General features: G+C 42.9%; 1 protein-coding gene across 1 annotated transcript; it reads right to left on the bottom strand.

The window, feature by feature from the left end:
- Positions 1–1875: 1875 nt before the first annotated feature.
- LOC142385943 (NACHT, LRR and PYD domains-containing protein 3-like) lies at positions 1876–21446 on the bottom strand. Its single transcript, XM_075472618.1, has 9 exons — positions 21397–21446; positions 19790–19963; positions 14895–14973; positions 14532–14739; positions 12867–14384; positions 4841–5039; positions 2860–3036; positions 2543–2716; positions 1876–2393 (listed from the first exon to the last, which is right to left on the bottom strand). The coding sequence occupies exons 1-9, from the start codon at positions 21444–21446 to the stop codon at positions 2378–2380; spliced, it is 2595 nt and encodes an 864-aa protein (XP_075328733.1). The 3' UTR covers positions 1876–2377.
- Positions 21447–21450: the final 4 nt, after the last annotated feature.

Here is a 21450-nt window from a genome sequence, read left to right as displayed (position 1 = left end):
GTTAGGAGAGGTGTTCAGTAACTAGTTCGTCATATTGTCAAAGTAAGCTCATATCAACAGGTTTCGCTAGTTTCACGGCATAGGGCTGCCGTGCCATCTACATGCCATAGCGATTCACAAAACATTTGCGCAAGGTACAACGGGCGTAAGTAAGGCCACACCCCCACAAAACAGCTCATTCTGGGGATCCTAAGGAAAGCTAATTTTTGGGACTGGCTGTAATTCAGAATTTTGGGGAAAAAAAACTCAGATACAGTATTAGGGGACCACTAAAGCCTATAGAAATATATAAAAGCCTCCATTTATTTTCATGCCATGGGAACTTTAAACCATCATTAATGTAGGCAAGGCTATAACGTATCTAGTGCCATTCCATTTTGTAGGCTTATGTAAAGTTGACTGGTGTGCAGATATTGCAAATACCCAATGACATCAGTCATAGATATCAAGTGTGTCATTAATGTTTATGACACTTTCATGTAGACACCAAAGTGTTCAGTGTTATTTTAGCTTGTTATAACTATATTGTTTGCAGGTGTTACAGGTTACAGTTGCCCATGTAATATTAGTGAAACATTGCTTTGCTGAAATGGATTGATAGGTAACCGGAAAAATACGAAATTAATATTCCTGCCTCTGTCATTTTCGGTAATTTTCAACCCTCCGCTACATCAAACACAGACTGAGGAGTTGCCTTTTTGCCAGCAAACTGGAAGCTATATGTTGATGGTCACCGAGAAAGATGTTCTTGTGTCCCTTGATACTGACACAGTGATTGACAGAGTGGCAGAGAATTCAAATTCAAATTCAATTAAAAAATACTTTATTTATCCCAGAGGGAAATTAAATGTTGATGTAGCTCAATTAAATCAAGGAGTTATTATAGATGCTGATGGCTGTGGGCAGGAAAGATTTCCTGTAGCGGTCAGTTTTGCATCCAAACTGAAGAAGCCTTTGACTGAAGAGACTCTGTTTTCCGATAACAGTCTCATTGAGAGGATGTTCAGGGTTGTCCAAAAGTTGTCTAAGAAGAGCGATTTAATGAAGAAACTGCTTTTGTAAGGTGAGGAGATTTATTTAAATGAATACATTTGTGTTAGGATTTAATTGCATTTTTCACAGGAAGTGATGAGATTACTTGTGTGATCGTATAAATATTCATGGTGGGCCGCCATGGCCAAAAATGCCCGGGCCATTTTTTGGTCCCAGTCCAGCAGCCCCGGGTCCCAGCAGCCCCGGGTCCCAGCAGCCCCGGGTCCCAGCAGCCCCGGGTCCCAGCAGCCCCGGGTCCCAGCAGCCCCGGGTCCCAGCAGCCCCGGGTCCCAGCAGCCCCGGGTCCCAGCAGCCCCGGGTCCCAGCAGCCCCGGGTCCCAGCCGCCCCGGGTCCCAGCCGCCCCGGGTCCCAGCCGCCCCGGGTCCCAGCCGCCCCGGGTCCCAGCCGGTGGTCCTTTGCTGCAGGTCATCCTTCCTCTCTGCCTACTTCCTGTTCATCTTGCTGTCAAATAAAGGCCGTCTGCCATGGTCTATGAATCTTTGCTAGTGATGGAGAAACTGAAGCTTTCTGAACCACTGAATCAATATGAAGCCATTGTGTAGAAATAGTTCAGTGTTTCAAAGCATTTGATCAAATTAATTATGGCGCCATCTGCTAGCCACCCTTCAACAGCATTTTAAAGGGCAGGGTGTCATAAGACAGTGAGCCACTGTTCTGCATAACAATAAAGGTTCGATGAGCATCTTCAAATGTTTGATTAGAGAAATTAATAATATACTTGTGTTATAATGTGATTGTGCCATCATAAAATGTAACAGAGATATGATTTAGTAATATTTATAGAAAGGTTAAAAGATGTTTATTTAACAACAAGATCATTTCAGCCGAGTTGGGCTTCAGTCTGTTCCTCTTCTTTGTTTGTCATAATAATAATAATAATGATAATAATAATCAAATGTTCCTTTCAGGTTCCCACATTTCCATCAGGTCAGTCGTCTCTAAAGCTGCTCGTCTCTGACTGAATCACACCGACAGCTTTTCATTTCCACTGATGGATTTAAAGATTAAAAGATGAAAGATTTACAGATTAAAAGTCCGTTTTTAAAGGCAGAAAATTAAGCCGAGAGAATAAAACAGGTGTCAAACTTTAGACTGTGGCTGTACTTTGAATTCAGATGGAACTGAAGGTTTAAGGATCGTTTCCATTACTGATCATTTCTAACCCAACTTTAACAATATTATCGCAAAGGAAGAAAAACACAGAATACCAACACACACCAACAGGATATACATCATCATCATCATCATCATCATCATCAGTCAGAGTCTCTCTGCACACAAGCTGCTGCTGCTTCATCCTCTCAGCTCACATCGTCCTGTTCATCACCATGACTCCCACCTGTAGAGAGAAGAGAGGAGATAAACGAGTGTTTCAGAGCATCTCTTCCTCAGCTGCCATCAGCTTTAATAAATATAATGTAATAAATAATAAATAAAGTCAAATAAAATACAGCTGAGAGCTGCATGGACCTCCAACCCTCTACTGACCTCAGAGTCTGCAGTTTGTTGTGTGGACTCTTCACAAGATCAAACAGCTCCTTCACATCTGATTTCTTCAGGTAGTTCCTGCTCAGGTCCAGTTCTGTCAGATGGGAGGGGTTGGACTTGAGAGCAGAGACCAGAGAAGCACAGCTGATCTCTGACAAACTGCAGTTCCTCAATCTGAATAAAGAATAAAACATAATTTAATGAATCATCATTTCATCAACTAAACCACTGAAGAAGAAAACAGACTTTACCATGAAGACCAGCACAACTTTCACATCATATTAATCTGAACAAACAACTAAAACATGGTGTCTGACCTCAGAGTCTTCAGTCCACAGTGAGGACTCTGCAGAAAGCTGCACAGCTCCTTCTCTGCAGAGTCACTGATGTTTATGTTCCAGCTCAGGTCCAGTTCTGTCAGATGGGAGGGGTTGGACTTCAGAGCAGAGACCACAGAAGCACAGCTGATCTCTGACAAACTGCAGAACTCCAATCTGAATAAAGAATAAAACATGTGAGCTGAAGTCAACAGGATGCAGGTTAAAACAGTCAAACAGAACAAGTGAAAAAGAGCTCTCATTAATATTAATGACAACATGCTGCTGCTTCAATAAAGACGGAGTGACTTCAGCTCTTAAACTCTGCCAGCTCCACCAGTGGCTCCATCCATACAAACTCATGTTGTGCAGCCAAATGATTCAAGTTTCAAAGAAAACAAACATGTCAGGAGGAACTTTGGAGCAAATGGGAACAAACTGATAGAAATGGAGATCAGGTTCACTGTTTTATTGAAGGTTAAAGGCACAAAAACATGGTGCAGTGATGTTTAATGGAATCAAACTTCTTTAAAGAGTCGACAGCAGAAGAACTTGTTACTGTGACTTGTTGTGTTTGAATATTTCAGTCAGTGCAAACATTACAGAGCCTTAGAAAAGTGTTGGAACCATCCAGAGGTGGACTGATTGATCAGTTTGGCTGATTAATGGATGCTGATGGACGCTTTGACTAACTATCAGAATCAGTCAGGTATTCTGGCAGTCAGGATTTAACCCCCCTGTCAGCTGACGTCCTGGCTCTCAAAGCAGGTCAGCAGCAAAAGTTTGAAAGTGAAAAAACGGATCAGAAGGTGGAAAAAAGTTCAGAATCTGACAGAAAGTTTGAATCTGAAAACAGAAAACATCTCAAATATGAAGAAATGAGACTAAAGTGGAAATAAAACATTATGAAAGAAGAATGAACTTTACATTCAAACTGAAATAAACGTCTGCTGCACTTTTTTTCACTTTGAATCTCGTTTTTTGTTCCTCAGAGAAACTGATGAAGCTTCATGTTTGTTATCTGCTGTTTCTCAGCCTGCATTCACTCACATGCTGCTCACAGCAACTCTGAGCTCTTACTGAATAAAACAGGTGGGAACAGCTCCCACACAGCCAGCAGGGGAACAGAACAGCATGTATCTGCAGTGATGCAGCAGTCCCTGCCTCCCTCCTTCATGGCAGCTCAGTGATCATCCTTTGTGTCTGTGTTGGGCTCACCTGCACAGGGTCGCAGCACTTCACCTGTTCAGCTTCTCTTTGGCTGCACAGCTATCAAACACTGACTCTGCTGCATGTTTTCACACATTTCTCACCTGATGGAAAGCTGCTCACACACACTCACAGCCTCCTTCCATCTGCTGTTACCTAGCAACAAGTTAGCTCACAGCTTTTCTTCCATCCATCATCCAATCATGTTATTCTTCTTCTGATAAACTCTTCTTTGTGTTTTCCTCACAGTCACTAAATGTCAGCATCACTTTCAGTTGGACTTGACATTGTGTAACAGAGGGAATTATTGATAGAATTCATGAAATAAAGCTCAACTGAAAGTGATTTCCTTTCAGTTATCAGTGGGAGAAGCTTTTTGGCTGGATTTTGTCATCATGAATGAATCTGACTGAAGATAAATGCTGCTGTGATGAAAGCTGCTTTCTAACCAAGTCAAAGATTGTTCATTTCCAACAGTGTTGGAGGGGAGTTTGTTATTATCAGCTGATTAACGGGCTTTTGGAGTTTTGCTGCTCCAAACTGTTGTTATTGTTTCAGCCAGAAATATTCACCAACTCTGGAGCTCTAGAAGCATCAGCCAGTGATTCTAGATTTGTTTCTTACTGACAGATTCACTGTGTTTTCTTATTATTTAATGAATTATCATTTCATCAACTAAACCACTGAAGAAGAAAACAGACTTTACCATGAAGACCAGCACAACTTTCACATCATATTAATCTGAACATACAACTAAAACATGGTGTCTGACCTCAGAGTCTTCAGTCCACAGTGAGGACTCTGCAGAAAGCTGCACAGCTCCTTCTCTGCAGAGTCACTGATGATGTTCCAGCTCAGGTCCAGTTCTGTCAGATGGGAGGGGTTGGACTTCAGAGCAGAGACCAGAGAAGCACAGCTGATATCTGACAACCTGCAGCTCCTCAATCTGAATAAAGAATAAAACATGTGAGCTGAAGCCAACAGGATGCAGGTTAAAACAGTCAAACAGAACAAGTGAAAAAGAGCTCTCATTAATATTAATGACAACATGCTGCTGCTTCAATAAAGACGGAGTGACTTCAGCTTTTAAAGCTGCAGTCTGCAGGATATGTTGTTGTCATACGTAAAGTCCTAATTTTTGGCATTTTAAGAGTTTACATGATCTATCAGAACTCTTGAAGTTGAAAACGGTGACCTCCGTAGTCGCAAAATGCAAGAAATGCTTATTTTTTAACCGAAAAATAAAAAGTTATTCAACTTCCTGTCCCGCCCCATCAAAACACATGAGAACTCGTGCACATCTACATGCACGCCAGATGTGCGTACACGACTCCTCATTCATCAACTCACCTGTCATTTGCGATCATGGAAGACACAGTAAGTAGACTAGCCCGTAATGAAGTTCAATAGTCTAGATAAATAAGCGTGGGGACGAGCCTACCTTGTATCGCGCGTGCACAATCGGTGATTGACAGGCAGCAGAGCCCAGCTCGTAACCTGATTGGTTACCTTTTACCGGTCCGGTCTGCAATTTTGTAAACAAACCTGCTGGCTTTGGAGGGACCTAGCAGGACATATAGGGGACCTAGAGAACTCATTTTTTTTTTGTATTGAGGTATTTAATGTACTACTTTCAGAATCCCTGGAAAGTTCCAGGCATTATGCTTGAAAAAGAGTTGCAGACTTCAGCTCTTAAACTCTCCCAGCTCCACCAGTGGCTCCATCCATACAAACTCATGTTGTGCAGCCAAATGATTCAAGTTTCAAAGAAAACAAACATGTCAGGAGGAACTTTGGAGCAAATGGGAACAAACTGATAGAAATGGAGATCAGGTTCACTGTTTTATTGAAGGTTAAAGGCACAAAAACATGGAGCAGTGATGTTTAATGGAATCATGGAATCAAACTTCTTTAAAGAGTCGACAGCAGCAGAACTTGTTACTGTGACTTGTTGTGTTTGAATATCTCAGTCAGTGCAAACATTACAGAGCCTTAGAAAAGTGTTGGAACCATCCAGAGGTGGACTGATTGATCAGTTTGGCTGATTAATGGATGCTGATGGACGCTTTGACTAACTATCAGAATCAGTCAGGTATTCTGGCAGTCAGGATTTAACCCCCCTGTCAGCTGACGTCCTGGCTCTCAAAGCAGGTCAGCAGCAACAGTTTGAAAGTGAAAAAACGGATCAGAAGGTGGAAAAAAGTTCAGAATCTGACAGAAAGTTTGGGAATCTGAAAACAGAAAACATCTCAAATATGGAGAAATGAGACTAAAGTACAAATAAAACACTATGAAAGAATAATGAACTTTACATTCAAACTGAAATAAACGTCTGCTGCACTTTTTTCACTTTGAATCTGGTTTTTTGTTCCTCAGAGAAACTGATGAAGCTTCATGTTTCTTATCTGCTGTTTCTCAGCCTGCATTCACTCACATGCTGCTCACAGCAACTCTGAGCTCTTACTGAATAAAACAGCTGGGAACAGCTCCCACACAGCCAGCAGGGGAACAGAACAGCATGTATCTGCAGTGATGAAGCAGTCCCTGCCTCCCTCCTTCATGGCAGCTCAGTGATCATCCTTTGTGTCTGTGTTGGGCTCACCTGCACAGGGTCGCAGCACTTCACCTGTTCAGCTTCTCTTTGGCTGCACAGCTATCAAACACTGACTGCTGCATGTTTTCACACATTTCTCACCTGATGGAAAGCTGCTCACACACACTCACAGCCTCCTTCCATCTGCTGTTACCTAGCAACAAGTTAGCTCACAGCTTTTCTTCCATCCATCGTCCAATCATGTTATTCTTCTTCTGATAAACTCTTCTTTGTGTTTTCCTCACAGTCACTAAATGTCAGCATCACTTTCAGTTGGACTTGACATTGTGTAACAGGGAATTATTGATAGAATTCATGAAATAAAGCTCAACTGAAAGTGATTTCCTTTCAGTTATCAGTGGGAGAAGGTTTTTGGCTGGATTTTGTCATCATGAATGAATCTGACTGAAGATAACTGCTGCTGTGATGAAAGCTGCTTTCTAACCAAGTCAAAGATTGTTCATTTCCAACAGTGTTGGAGGGGAGTTTGTTAGTATCAGCTGATTAACGGGCTTTTGGAGTTTTGCTGCTCCAAACTGTTGTTATTGTTTCAGACAGAAATATTCACCAACTCTGGAGCTCTAGAAGCATCAGCCAGTGATTCTAGATTTGTTTCTGTCTGACAGATTCACTGTGTTTTCTCATTATTTAATGAATCATCATTTCATCAACTAAACCACTGAAGAAGAAAACAGACTTTACCATGAAGACCAGCACAACTTTCACATCATATTAATCTGAACAAACAACTAAAACATGGTGTCTGACCTCAGAGTCTTCAGTCCACAGTGAGGACTCTGCAGAAAGCTGCACAGCTCCTTCTCTGCAGAGTCACTGATGGTGTTGCTGCTCAGGTCCAGTTCTGTCAGATGGGAGGGGTTGGACTTCAGAGCAGAGACCACAGAAGCACAGCTGATCTCTGACAAACCGCAGCCCCTCAATCTGAATAAAGAATAAAACATGTGAGCTGAAGCCAACAGGATGCAGGTTAAAACAGTCAGACAGAACAAGTGAAAAAGAGCTCTCATTAATATTAATGACAACATGCTGCTGCTTCAATAAAGACGGAGTGACTTCAGCTCTTAAACTCTGCCAGCTCCACCAGTGGCTCCATCCATACAAACTCATGTTGTGCAGCCAAATGATTCAAGTTTCAAAGAAAACAAACATGTCAGGAGGAACTTTGGAGCAAATGGGAACAAACTGATAGAAATGGAGATCAGGTTCACTGTTTTATTGAAGGTTAAAGGCACAAAATCATGGTGCAGTGATGTTTAATGTAATCATGGAATCAAACTTCTTTAAAGAGTCGACAGCAGCAGAACTTGTTACTGTTACTTGTTGTGTTTGAATATCTCAGTCAGTGCAAACATTACAGAGCCTTAGAAAAGTGTTGGAAGCATCCAGAGGTGGACTGATTGATCAGTTTGGCTGATTAATGGATGCTGATGGACGCTTTGACTAACTATCAGAATCAGTGGAGTTTGAGGCTGATGGTTGGGAGACCTCCCCCATCTCCAGCAGGAAGCTACAAAGCTGAAGTCAAGGAGGAGTCAGAGTGTTAAGTTCAGTGTTTCCATTCAGTCTTTAAACATCCCAGCTTCCATCAGAGTCACATGATTTAGAAGCAGACAGAAACACAGCCGGCAGCAGCTCCACTGAGAGACTCATCTTCAGGAAATCCAAACACTGGACTAATGAGCAGATCAGTACAGATGCTCGCTACCAAAGCAGCAACTAAAAGATGTATCTTCTGCTGTTATCGGCTCATCCTGTTTTGTTACTGATGATCTCAGCTCAGCAAAGAACACCATGTGAGCAAAGCATCTTCTCACACTGACAGTCAGCTGTTTTGCCGGAGTGAACAGGGCAGACAATACAGCCTCTAAATAAGATATTATCTGTCTTTATTTCACCAATACTATAAGACCAATGACTGAATGAACGCGTACTATTGCACTGTTAGCTCAGAGCTGCCATGTTGTTATTTGGGGCTATCGGGGGATTTCTATACACACGTCTCGTGGCACGGCACGCGTCGATGATGTCATCCCACTGTATTGTCTAAGCCCGGTTCACTCCTGTTATAGGGATATACGCGGATCTCGATTGATATAAATAGTGTCCGAAGGACGCTGACTTTCACCAAACTGTTATCGGTGAGTAGATGAACTTATTTTATGCCAGAAATAAAGTTCAGGTTTAAAAAACGAACTTCCCCTTTAAGGCCCTCGGCCTCTGGAGAAGTCACTCAACCTCCCTCCTTCATGCAAAGTCGAGTGTGTCATCACCCAGCAAGGATTGGCTCTTTTAGCCCTTCTGCCCTGAATTCCTCAGGTTTATCTTGTCTTTTTGATCCCCTTGTTCCCTCAATAAACCTTTAAACTCCAACTTAGCATGTGGAAATATTTCATATTCCTCTCCTCTAACCCTAGCTGAGCGGGGCTCTGTAGCTGCAGCCTTTGTGTGTCACTCTGCAGACCGCCATGCTTTCTGTAGGACTGACAGACCTTTCTTCCAAGAAATGAATACAGAAAGGACAACTTTTTTTCTCTTACTTTGACTCACTTTAAAAAGTTTCCACAGAGAAGTACATTTAAAAAGCTTAAACTGCACTTTAGTTATTGATTTATTTATTTTTAGAGTTTCTCATGTTCAAAACAGACAGCAAAACTAAATCTACACTTCAGGACGTACTGCGATAGAAAAAATCTGATCCTTTATGCTCACATTATCATTTCTACTTCTGTGTAACTGCTTATGTTGACGCATGCATGAGATTAATAGCTGCACTCGGGAGATCACCACTGTCCGCTCTAAGAACTGAGTGTCCCACAGCCTGGGCGGTATCAACACCGCTATCTGCTCCCAGCAGGACAGAAGGAAATGTCTCATGCATAGACGCAAGCATCCGTCTTCTCTGCCCTATAAAAGCTTCCTGAGAACTCTGCATCTCTGAACATTTGCATCACAGCTTCTGTATGTAAACCTTCCCTTGCTGCAGGATAATTAAATGTCCTCTGCTTTGGAATTTCAGACAGTATTCCTGAGTAGGGTGGAATGCTCTCTCTGGGTCGGGAATGAGATCCTTCCCCAAGTGGAGGAGTTCAAGTATCTCAGGGTCTTGTTCAGGAGTGAGGGACGAATGGAGCAGGAGATTGACAGACGGATCGGTGCGGCGTCTGCAGTGATGCGGGCTCTGCACCGGCCCGTCGTGGTGAAGAAGGAGCTGAGCCAGAAGGCGAAGCTCTCGATTTACCGGTCAGTCTATGTTCCTACCCTCACCTATGGTCACGAGCTGTGGGCAGTGACCGAAAGAACGAGATCGCCAATACAAGCGGCCGAAATGAGTTTCCTCCGCAGGGTGTCTGGGCTCTCCCTTAGAGATAGGGTGAGAAGCTCAGTCATCCGGGAGGGGCTCGGAGTAGAACCGCTGCTCCTCCGCATCGAGTGGAGTCAGATGAGGAGGCTCGGGCATCTGGTTAGATGCCTCCTGGACGCCTCCCTGGTGAGGTGTTCCGGGCCCGTCCCACTGGGAGGAGGCCCCGGGGGAGACCCAGGACACGTTGGAGAGACTATGTTTCTCGGCTGGCCTGGGAACGCCTCGGGGTCCCCCCAGAAGAGCTGGAGGAAGTGGCCGGGGACAGGGACGTCTGGGCTTCTCTGCTCAAGCTGCTGCCCCCGCGACCCGACCCCCGGAGAAGTGGAAGATTATGGATGGATGGATGGATTCCTGAGTATTCTTATTCATGCTGACATACTGAAAACATGCAGTCATCATGACTCTGAGGAGTCTGGGGAGAAAATATCTGATAAAAACAGCAACATTTCTGTGGACTGTGTGGAGCTGCTTTTGGACAGCTTCCAGATTTAGTCTGATTAAAAGCTGTAAAATATCCTTTTTTGTGCCATTTTAATATTAGGAGTCAGACTTGGTGAGCAGCTGGGACTTGCAGATCCTGATTTTAGTCATCTACAGGCATCTGTTTAGAAAAATCACTTGGACATGATTTTTTTTCCCCAGTGTGTTCAAACATGTCTTATTCACTTCCAGTAACACTTAGAAGGATTCTGTGTGTTTGGGAAATACATTCAGCTTCTGATTCACTAAAGGATTATGTGGCTTTGTGGCCCGTTAAATGGCAGCAAACCAGAGGCTGCACATCTGTCTAATTCACAGTCGCCTTCACAAAGGGTCAGGTTCACCTCAAACCAAATAACCATAAAGATATCATCACTCTGTTCCAGTGCAGTGTGAGGAAAAAACAGCTCATATTTCTGTAAAGTAGTTTACTTTGGGTATGTGATGGATCTGTGTTTCAGGACAAATCTACAGGAATGGAAAGGAGTTCAAGCAAAAGAGCACTTTGGTATTTCTTTAAACTGTGTGTTATGTTTTATTATCAGAGTTATTTAAGCCAGATAATCAAAAGGCAGAACAGGTCAACCTGTTTCATTGATCAAGGTACCTGGAAGCTGTTTTTAATCCATTTAAGCCAGAATTATATCAGCTCGCAGCTGAAAAGGTCATGAATCCTTACCTGAGTTTTTTCAGTCTGCAGTTTGGACTCTTCAGTCCAGCAGAAAGCTGCTTCACTCCTGAATCCTGCAGGTTTTTGTTGTTACTCAGGTCCAGTTCTGTCAGGCTGGAGGACTGGGAGCTGAGAACTGAGGACAGAGCTGCACATCCTTCATCTGAGAGGTTACAGCCATCCAGTCTGAGGAGGGAATGAGATGGAAGGAAATAACTTGATCCATTAATCAATCAAACTACATTTATATATGTGTAAGAATTATTTTTCCCTGTTTGTTTCTGTTTATATGCAGAGGTGGGTAGAGTAGCCAAAAATTGTACTCAAGTAAAAGTAAAAAATATTCATCCAAATAATTACTTGAGTAAGAGTAAAAAAGTGCTTGGTGAAAAAACTACTCAAGTACTGAGTAACTGTTGAGTAACGTCTGATTTATTTGTTAACACAAGCATTCAATCAGACAGACAAAAATACTAAATAATCATCTTTAGGCAAATTAGAGTTCATCCAATTGATGAAATAAATTAAAATGAATTAATTAATAACAAAAAAGCTTAAATTAAAATAATCCAGGTAAATTCAAGTACTTCAATAAAAAATAAAAGAGACTTAGGAAATGTTTAAAACATATGTAACCCATATGTAACCTAAAAAAACAAACATTCGCCTATCCATGGAGGAAAAAACGAGTTTAGGAAACTTACCGCTACATGTTTCCTCAAGTTAGATGTTGAGTTTCTGAATGCTGAAATGTGTGTTTGTTTTGGTTGACACAGAAGACACATAATGTAGCTGCTGTTTCGCACTCTTTGTAAGGTAAACATGCTTTCAGTATGAGGCCTCGTCTGTGTCTTCATTTCCCACCGTTGATTCTGACATTTTTCATCTATTTCTTTTTTAGTTTGCCACGACTGTAAACTGTAAAGCTAACCCGTCCCGCCGCTGAGATTGAGTATGGTCACGTGACGAGACTGCACGGCTACGTTTGATTGGTGAAACACAGTCAGGTGGTAGAGCCTTTGGCGGAAGTCTCCCTCTGTCAGAATAAAACATTAAAATGAGGCGTACGCGGGGGGATAAAAATAATGAGGCGTAGAATACCAAAGAGGTAAGAAGAAAAGTACCGAGCTCATTGTGGCCTAATGTAGCAAAGTAAGAGTACAATTTCTTCTTCACAAATCTACTCAAGTAAAAGTAAAAAGTATAGTGATTTAAAACTACTCCGAGAAGTATATTTTTTTCAAAAACTTACTCAAGTAAATGTAACTCGTTACTACCCACCTCTGTTTATATATCTATGGAAATAAAGTAAAAACATAAAATAAAATCAGCTAAATAGAGTTTTTTTCTCTGTTAATAAGTAAAGAATGTATTTAAAAAGAAATATATCTATGTTTGTACGTACAGAGCTTTGTTGGAGGCTTTGACCACTGGCAGCAGCCTCAGAAGAGCCTCCTCTGAAGCAGAGTATTTCTTCAGGTCAAACACATCCAGATCTTTTCCTGATGACAGTAAGATGAAGACCAGAGCTGACCACTGAGCAGGAGACAGATTATCTGTGGAGAGACTTCCTGAACTCAGGGCCTGTTGGATCTCCTCCACCAGAGAACGATCATTCAGTTCATTCAGACAGTGGAGCAGATTGATGCTTCTCTCTGCAGACAGATTCTCACTGATCTTCTTCTTGATGTAATCGACTGTTTCCTGATGGGTCTCTGAGCTACTTCCTGTCTGTGTCAGCAGACCTCGTAGGACACTCTGATTGGTCTGCAGTGAAAGACCCAGGAGGAAGCGGAGGAACAGGTCCAGGTGTCCATTTGGACTCTCTAAGGCCTTGTTCACAGCACTCTGATGGAGATGTTTTAGACCTTGTTTATTGAACCATTTAGGCCACCAGGGGGTTGTTTGCTGCTCCATCAGGTTGAGTCCAGAGTTGATGAAGGTCAGATGCACATGAAGAGCAGCCAGAAACTCCTGAACACTCAGATGGATGAAGCAGAACACCTTCTCCTGGTACAGCCCTCTCTCCTCTTTGAAGATCTGTGTGAACACTCCTGAGTACACTGAGGCTGCTGAGATATCGATGCCACACTCTGTCAGGTCTGATTCATAGAAGACCAGGTTTCCTTTCTGCAGCTGCTCAAAAGCCAGTTTTCCCAGAGACTCAATCATCTTCCTGCTCTCTGGACTCCAGTGTGGATCTGTCTCAGCTCCTCCTTCATACTTGACCTTCTTCACTTTGGCCTGAACCACCAGGAAGTGGATGTACATCTCAGTCAGGGTGTTGGGCAGCTCTCCTCCCTCTCTGGTTTCCAACACATCCTCCAGAACTGTAGCAGTGATCCAGCAGAAGACTGGGATGTGGCACATGATGTGGAGGCTTCGGGATGTCTGGATGTGGGAGATGATCCTGCTGGCCTGCTCCTCATCTCTGAACCTCTTCCTGAAGTACTCCTCCTTCTGTGGGTCAGTGAACCCCCTGACCTCTGTCACCATGCCGACACAGTCAGGAGGGATCTGATTGGCTGCTGCAGGTCGTGTGGTTATCCAGAGGCGAGCAGAAGGAAGCAGCTTCCCCCTGATGAGGTTTGTCAGCAGCACATCCACTGAGGTGGGCTCTGTAGCATCAGTCAGGGGCTCCTTGCTGTGGAAGTCCAGAGGAAGTCGACACTCATCCAGACCGTCAAAGATGAACACAACCTGGAACTGTTCAAAGCTGCAGATTCCTGCTTTTTTAACTTCATTAAAGAAGTGATGAACAAGTTCCACCAAGCTGAACTTTCTCTCTTTCAGCACATTCAGCTGTCTGAAAGTGAATGGAAACATGAACTGGATGTCCTGGTTGGCTTTGCCTTCAGCCCAGTCCAAAGTGAACTTCTGTGTTAAGACTGTTTTCCCAATGCCAGCCACTCCCTTTGTCATCACTGTTCTGATTGGTTCATCTCTTCCAGGTGGGACTTTAAAGATGTCTTCTTGTCTGATGGATGTTTCTGCTCTGCCTGCTTTCCTGGATGCTGCTTCAATCTGTCTGACCTCGTGTTCATCATTAACCTCTCCGGTCCCTCCCTCTGTGATGTAGAGCTCTGTGTAGATCTGATTCAGAGGGGTTGGCTTTCCTGCTTTAGGAATCCCCTCAAACACACGCTGGAACTTCTTCTTCAGAGCAGATTTAAGTTTACGTTCACAAAGTTCTGAATGAAGACAAGAAATAACATCAGTAAATAAACATGTAAACCCTGTACAGAATGAGTATCTGAACATCTGCTGTTCTGTGTGCTGAGACATCAGTAAATGTGTCCTTTATCCAGCAGGTTAAACCTTTAGAGGAATCCTCTTACTGCTCTGCAGACGGTCAGCCAGCTCCTCCTGCTTCATTCTCCTCAGGAAGTGAACTGTGATCTTCACTAACGCCTCTCTGCTGCTCCTCTGCTCTTCATCCTCAGCCTCCCTCTGACTCTCTAAGCATTCTGGGTAATCTGGACTCAGAACCTTCTGCATCTTCTTCAGCTCCTCCTTCACAAAAGTGAGCATGTTGTCCTCCAGCAGCTGGAACAGAAAACTATATGAATGAGCCAATCAGACTGAAACCATGGAGCCAAACATCAGATGGACACACTGACAACCCACTGGTCTACAAAGTGCAGCATGGAGATGGCTGTGAACAGAACAGATGGAAAAGTAGTTGTTGTACATGTACAGACCATAAATATGGAGTCCAGCTGTGTTTGATGCTGCTGGGCAGACGGACCACTGGGACCCTCTGAGCTCTGCTGGTCCACTCTGTGGAGGAATCATGAAGAATGAGCTCACATTCTGTCTGTCCACACAGAGACAAACACAAGGTGAAGCTCCATGAAGGGATGTGTGGATGTGAGCAGTGGATCAGAGGACTCCCTGTAGTGGGAAAGCTTTACTGGTCCTGCTGATCCCACTGAGAACCAACAGCTCAGTCTGCAGCTGCTTGGAGCTTTCAGCTCACTTTGGTTGGGTCCCAGCAGCTCTCACCAACCCCTTCAGAAAGCTTTCCCTCCCTGCTGAAGTGCCCTGGAGCAAGGCAGCCAGAGCCAGTGTGTGCTAGGATCGGACTGGTTGTACTGGGCAGCTCCCAGTGTGAAGGCCTCAGACGATGACTGTTCAACATCATCTGATGATTATTTCCCAAAGAGAGACAAACTTTCATTGTAGCTTCCAAAAGCTGTGTTTAGTTCAGTGGAAGAAGCAGAGTTCCTGTCTGTTTACCAAGTTTCATTTCAGTCTTTCAGGACAAACTTTTGTTCTGTTGCTCACTAATTTGAACTTCTCAAAGCTTGAAGCAGCTAACCAGCACCCTGCTGACTGTTCCTCTGCTGAACCTGGAACACAGCACACCTCCATCAGCTCCATGTGGTTCAGACGTTCAGGTTTTTAATTCTGAATAAATCTGTCTGTCCTCCGCTTCTGATGAACAAACTGTTTGGAACCCATTCAAAGTTAACCCAAAGATCATTTTCTGTATCATACATGTTGAAAATGTGTCATTTAAATCAACACAAACAAACAGACACACATATCAATGCTGATAAGTGTGTGAAGGTTCAAACTCTAATGATTAAATCTGTTATCCTTGTAGCAGTCACAGTGCCGTGTGGATTAAGAGTTTTTCAAACTTTGACAAAACCAACATTCCTGTGGGGGATGTTTACGTATGTGGATATAAACCAGGTCTTCATTTTCTTTCCACAAAGGAAAAAGAGACAGAAACTGCCTAATTTACGTTAACCTTCTACCCTTTTGAGAGTTTTTGGGGAGTCGAACTCGCAACAGACGCTCTCCATAAATTGGGATAAACTCGAATGAACAAAGAACCTTTCTGTTGGAAATGTTGGAGACTTACTATCTTATCTTCACCATGAATTGCGGTTGACATATTAACACCCTCTCCCACCAGAGAACCGACCAGATGGCTACACACAAGACTTCACTAAGACTCACTTTTAGTCGAATCTTAAAACTATATTAAATGTGTTTGATAACCGTATACAATTTCTTTCAGGTTTCCAGCTTGATCACAAGACGCATATAGAGACAATTTGTACGATTCTGGCTTAAATATTGACAAAGAACTGATCTTGGTGGAAAATGCCCAACCTGCCTGATGGAACCACATTGCCCCCTAGTGGTCTGCAGTGTTGATTAGTTGAACATTTAAATCCCAGAGGACTCAGTAAAATGGACAAGATATATGCAACTATTAACTTCTAACGATGTCCCTTCGGTATCTATTTGGTATTTGTTTGGTGTCCCCATTGTTAACACAGAAAATTAACATTGTGTGGTTCACTATTCATATGTCACGATTTCATAGATATTCATCTGAATTTTGAAAGTCATAATCATCAATTACGTTGTGTGTTATTTTGATGTCTTTATATTGCAAGTCTATGTTATATCTTTAATCTGCATATCTTAACAAGATGTGGTGTTTTCAGAATCACCGAGACAAATGTTCTATGAGACGGAGTAATGGAGAAATAAGAGTTTCTTTGTCTCATCCAGAAATCCCCATATAGCACAGATCACCTTACACAGACACCCAGGCAGACATGCACACAGTTCAAGCATATCATTGGCTGAAAGAGTAGTGTAAGCTTACGTCATGCCCCGCCTCCGAGAATCAAAACCCGGAGCCCGCGAAAAACATCTCTCGTCTCTCGTTCTCTCGCCTCTTGCTTCTAGTTTTTGTTCCAGAAGAGTTCCAACCCAGAGTTTCAGAAGGAGATTTGAGCAGAGAACAGTTGCTCAGAGAGATTTGGAGATGGTTTGAGCAGAAGAGAAGAGCTCACCAGAGTTTGGGAGTTTTCCCATAATCTCATGGAGAGAGCGGAAGGACGTGAGGATGAGCGATGCAGAGGACGACCGGAAGGAAGCCCTCCAGAACCCAGTGAGACCCCGGAGACGAGAAAGAAAGACCCGAACAAAGATAAGAACAGAATGAAGTTTTCCTACCCAGAAAGCCAACTCCAAGCAACCTTTTATTGATCTTCTGTGAACTTAAGTTCACTTCATCAGAGAAGCAACGGACCCACTGACACTCGGAAGATTCGATCATCTAACCACAGTCCTCGGCACCATCGTTCCCGTTTCCCGGTGAAAAGAAGCAACTGAGAAGTCCGCTAAAGTCAGCCACCACAGCCAGGAAGGCCCAGAGAGCGGAAGAGAAATCCCCTCGGACCCCGCGTGGCCGCTGCCGTGTTCCGAGCTGACTAAGCAGAACTTCAGCACAGTAAGACCGACCCGTTTTCACCTTAAAGTGGGTTTGATGGATGTCTCGAGGCTTTCACAGAATGATACATTAATCCGAAATGTCAGTATTTAGCGTCAAATAGTCAGCCAACCCAAACTATTTGAATAAATCCAGTAACTCTCCATTCCCATATTTTATTTTATATTCACTAAGTGTTTTATATAATCACCCATATTCAATGCATCTCCTGTTTGTTTTAAAGGTTCATGTTTTGGTCATATCATTTTAATAAATAGTTCATATATCTTTATATATGTTATAATCACAGATTGTGTCGTATGCTTTCTTTACGTAATGTCTGTCCAACCAAACGAGAACTTCACGAAAGTAGCGAGATATGAGACTGATTATTAATTGATTATTAACTGATTATTAATTTAACATACCAGGATCGTAAGATTTTAACAGTTTTCCTACCTGACTGTAACGTAAAGTTAAGATAACGGTAGGTGGTGCCCTTAATTCGAGGTTTAAGCTAAATCCTTATATTTGATACATATATAATTGACCAAGAACGCTACATCCTCTACTTGGTAATGTCAGAACAGAAGTCCATCCAGACTGATAAAAAGTTTCACTTTACATGAGGACGACTAATCAGTTGCTCAGTCATGACTCAGATAAACTGCCACAAAACCAAACAGATCACAGCTGCTAACATGATGTAGCAGCATCAATACTGACTCCCTCACACTGGGTATCCATGTAACCATCATCAGCTGATGATATGACACCTCCTGGAGTTGGAAATAGCAGCAGGTTACTATTGGAACTAATGAGCTGCTCATCCCGCGTTAGAGCAGACAAACACATGTAAAGCAGCTTTGCTTCATGGTTCACAACCAGAAAAAGAGTGCAGTTACCCATCAGGCTCAGGGATGAGTCTCACCACAGCCCTTTTACAGACAGCCGTTCCGCTTCCTATTCGCCCCATTATACAAAATTTGGCTGCAGTTCAGTTGATTTTGTCTGGGGACGCTGGCGAGCGAGTGCAGAATGACCATTTTCCATAGGGCTGGCGCTAATAACTCAAAAAATGTCCCCGCTAGCGGCTGAAACCTGAAAATATTACTGTGATTTCTGACAGAGGGATGTGGATTTATATCAAAAGTAAAATAACCTGGGAGTTATATCTTTCTGTTTTCTTACAGGTCTGGCATTTGCGAGTCAGTATCCGCTAGCATCTAGCTAACGGAATCTGAAGAACGCACGGCAGATTACGACCGGCTGCTTTACGGCACTCGTCCACTGTGCCAGAGTGCTAACCTGGTGCCGCTAACAACAACCAAAGCTAAACCAGAGGCTAGTCAGAGAGTATGTAAAAGGGCTGTGCTGAAATCTGTAACTATTTGAGCCAACACCCCTCTGCTAGCTCAGCGCTAGGACTGACCATGCCCTAAAGTGATGCCACATGCGTGACATCACTCGTGAGGCAATACTGACAATAAATGAGTATTTTAAAAAAATCTAGTGAGTCTAAAAAATCTAATCTAAAAAATATAAAAAATTCTATTCAAAGCAATTGCTGCATCTAAGGTGGATCTCATAGTACCACATTCATTCTGACTGCTCTGCACTGCTTCGTTGGCGCCCCCTAGAGTGCAGTACCACCCGGAAAAAGCCGCCAGCTTTCCCTCTCCTCATAATAGAGACTCTCTGGTCTCACCCCCAAACAGAGGAGTTTAATCATCTTGTTCATGAGTGATGATGACAAACTGGAGTAGGAGAGAGATTTTGGGTTTAGTCAGCAGCAATGAGGGCGCTGTGCCATTCTGTTGTGCTGAAGAGGGATGTTAGGACCCGGCTCTGCTCGGGACAGCAGCCTTCTTACTGTGAGGTGACGGTGCTAACCACCACACCACCAAGCAGGCCCCAACATGGACTCCTTTCTTTAATTATCTTTGTATGAGAGACTGAAAAAAATGTGTATCATTTTTATTTTGAGCAAAGTTTAACCGTGGCAGCAGGTGATGGAGGGCTGGGAACAAAATCTATCTGTCCTCCTCCATCCAGCAGCACCTGCCGCCTGAGTGGAAGTTCCTGCCTACACTGTGTTAGAGCCAAAGCACAAAGGCGCCCCCTGCTGGACCAGCTGCTGTCCTACAGACACTCAGAAACACCTCCTCCAACATCCATTCTTTCCTCTCTGACTGCTGTGTTTGTGGAAAACATCCAACACACACCGCTTCACATATGAACATAGAAATGGATGTGAAGCAGAGCTGACCTCACATTAAACACATGTTGGAGGAAAAACTGTTCAAACTGACTCTGCGACATTTTACTCTGTTACAACATTTACACTCAGCTCACCTCTGAAAGGATGGATGTTGGTCTGATTTGAATTCCATTGGACAACCCATTGACCCGTCACTCCTAAAGGACACACAGCTGGGTTCAGGTTCAGGTTCAGGTTCAGGTTCAGGTTCTGGTTCTGGTTCAGGTTCAGGTTCAGGTTCAGGTTCAGGTTCTGGTTGAGGTTTGGATCTGAGAGAAAAACATTTGTTCTATTAAAACTCACAGATTTCCTGAAATTTAACCACAATAAAAACAGTGTTTTAATAAAGGCTGTGAGACCAAACATATAATTACAGACCTGGTGGACCAAATTGTTAAAGGAGAACTGCGGTATTTTCAACATTAAGCCTCTTTTCTGAGTCGTCTGCAATGTTTTAGAACCCCCCTCACCGCTTTTTTGATGTTTACTGCTGTCTCCGGTATTTGCCTAATTTTGATTCATCTCAACCTGCTTCAGAATGGCAAGTCATATGCATGTCTTAAAAGGTCCGTAAAAGCACCATAAACGTCCGTTTTCAAAATAATCAACTCACCGGAGTGGTTACTGGTGTGCACTGGTAATCCATATCAAGTTTCATGGCGAAAAGTTGCTTCTGTCGTGTTTTATTTGACATTTTGTACTGGATGTTCGTTGATATTACTCCGCCACCGCTAAGAAAATAGTGCGAGCATGAACGAGCTGCCAAATAAAACACGACAGAAGAAACTTTTCGCCACGAAATTTGATATGAATTACCAGTGCACACCACACTAAACGGACGTTTATTGTGCTTTTACGGACCTTTCTAGACATGCACATGACTTGCCATTCTGAAGCAGGTTGAGATGAATGAAAATTAGGCAAATACCGGAGACAGCAGTAAACATCAAAAAAGCGGTGAGGGGGGTTCTAAAACATTGCAGACGACTCAGAAAAGAGGCTTAATGTTGAAAATACCGGAGTTCCCCTTTAAGAAATATGAATAAAGTATTAAAACATCAACGATCTGAACCATTATAACTAATTAATTTTACACCAATAATGTCTTCCTTTGACCAGGGACTCTTCCAGGACACACAGCTGTAATCAGCTCTGAGTCTCTGATGGACTCTGACAGAAAAACACTTCTTTTATTAAAACAGACATGTTCAAGAAAAGTCTCCTTCACTTTTTCATCAAACTCAGAAATACATGATGACTGGAAAAACATCAGGATACTTTCAATATATTAGACTCCCAGTAAAAATTCATCAATGTTGTTTCCATGGAGACTCATCTCTTAATAAGAGAAGCAGCCAATGAGGTAAACCCTTTTACAGCCTGATAAGAGATCCAAATCAGTCTCCAGGTGAGAATCCTCTAAAAGACTTCAGTTACATCTCTGACCACAGGAAGTAGGCAGCAACTCTCCTGCAACTCTGTCATCAAGAGGGAAAACAATTTTGTCTTTCCTGAAACCATTTCACTGACCAGTTAGTAACTCATCACTGAGACAGCTTTCTGTATTATTAATGTTGAAAATGTGTCATTTAAATCAACACAAACAAACAGACACACACATCAATGCTGATAAGTGTGTGAAAAAGTGTTCCAACTGACTCTGCTACATTTTACTCTGTTACAACATTTACACTCAGCTCACCTGTTAAAGGATGGATGTTGGTCTGATTTGAACAAAAGAGGATGATCCATTGAC

The sequence above is a fragment of the Odontesthes bonariensis genome, chromosome 8 (genome assembly GCF_027942865.1).
Source record: "Odontesthes bonariensis isolate fOdoBon6 chromosome 8, fOdoBon6.hap1, whole genome shotgun sequence".
Classification (NCBI taxonomy): Eukaryota; Metazoa; Chordata; class Actinopteri; order Atheriniformes; family Atherinopsidae; genus Odontesthes; species Odontesthes bonariensis.
Note: the sequence above shows the minus strand (reverse complement) of the source record. Positions and strands in the feature narration are given on the sequence as shown.

Bases quoted from the DNA above. Each gene is read 5' to 3' on its own strand.
- LOC142385943 (XM_075472618.1), bottom strand. From the start codon at position 21,446: ATGGATCATCCTCTTTTGTTCAAATCAGACCAACATCCATCCTTTAAC. The intron at 5,040-12,866 runs GTGAGAATCTGT...TGTTGGCTTCAG, and splicing joins TTACATCAAGAAGAAGATCA to CTCACATGTTTTATTCTTTA. The intron at 2,717-2,859 runs GTCAGACACCAT...TTCTTTATTCAG, and splicing joins TGTGGACTGAAGACTCTGAG to ATTGAGGAACTGCAGTTTGT.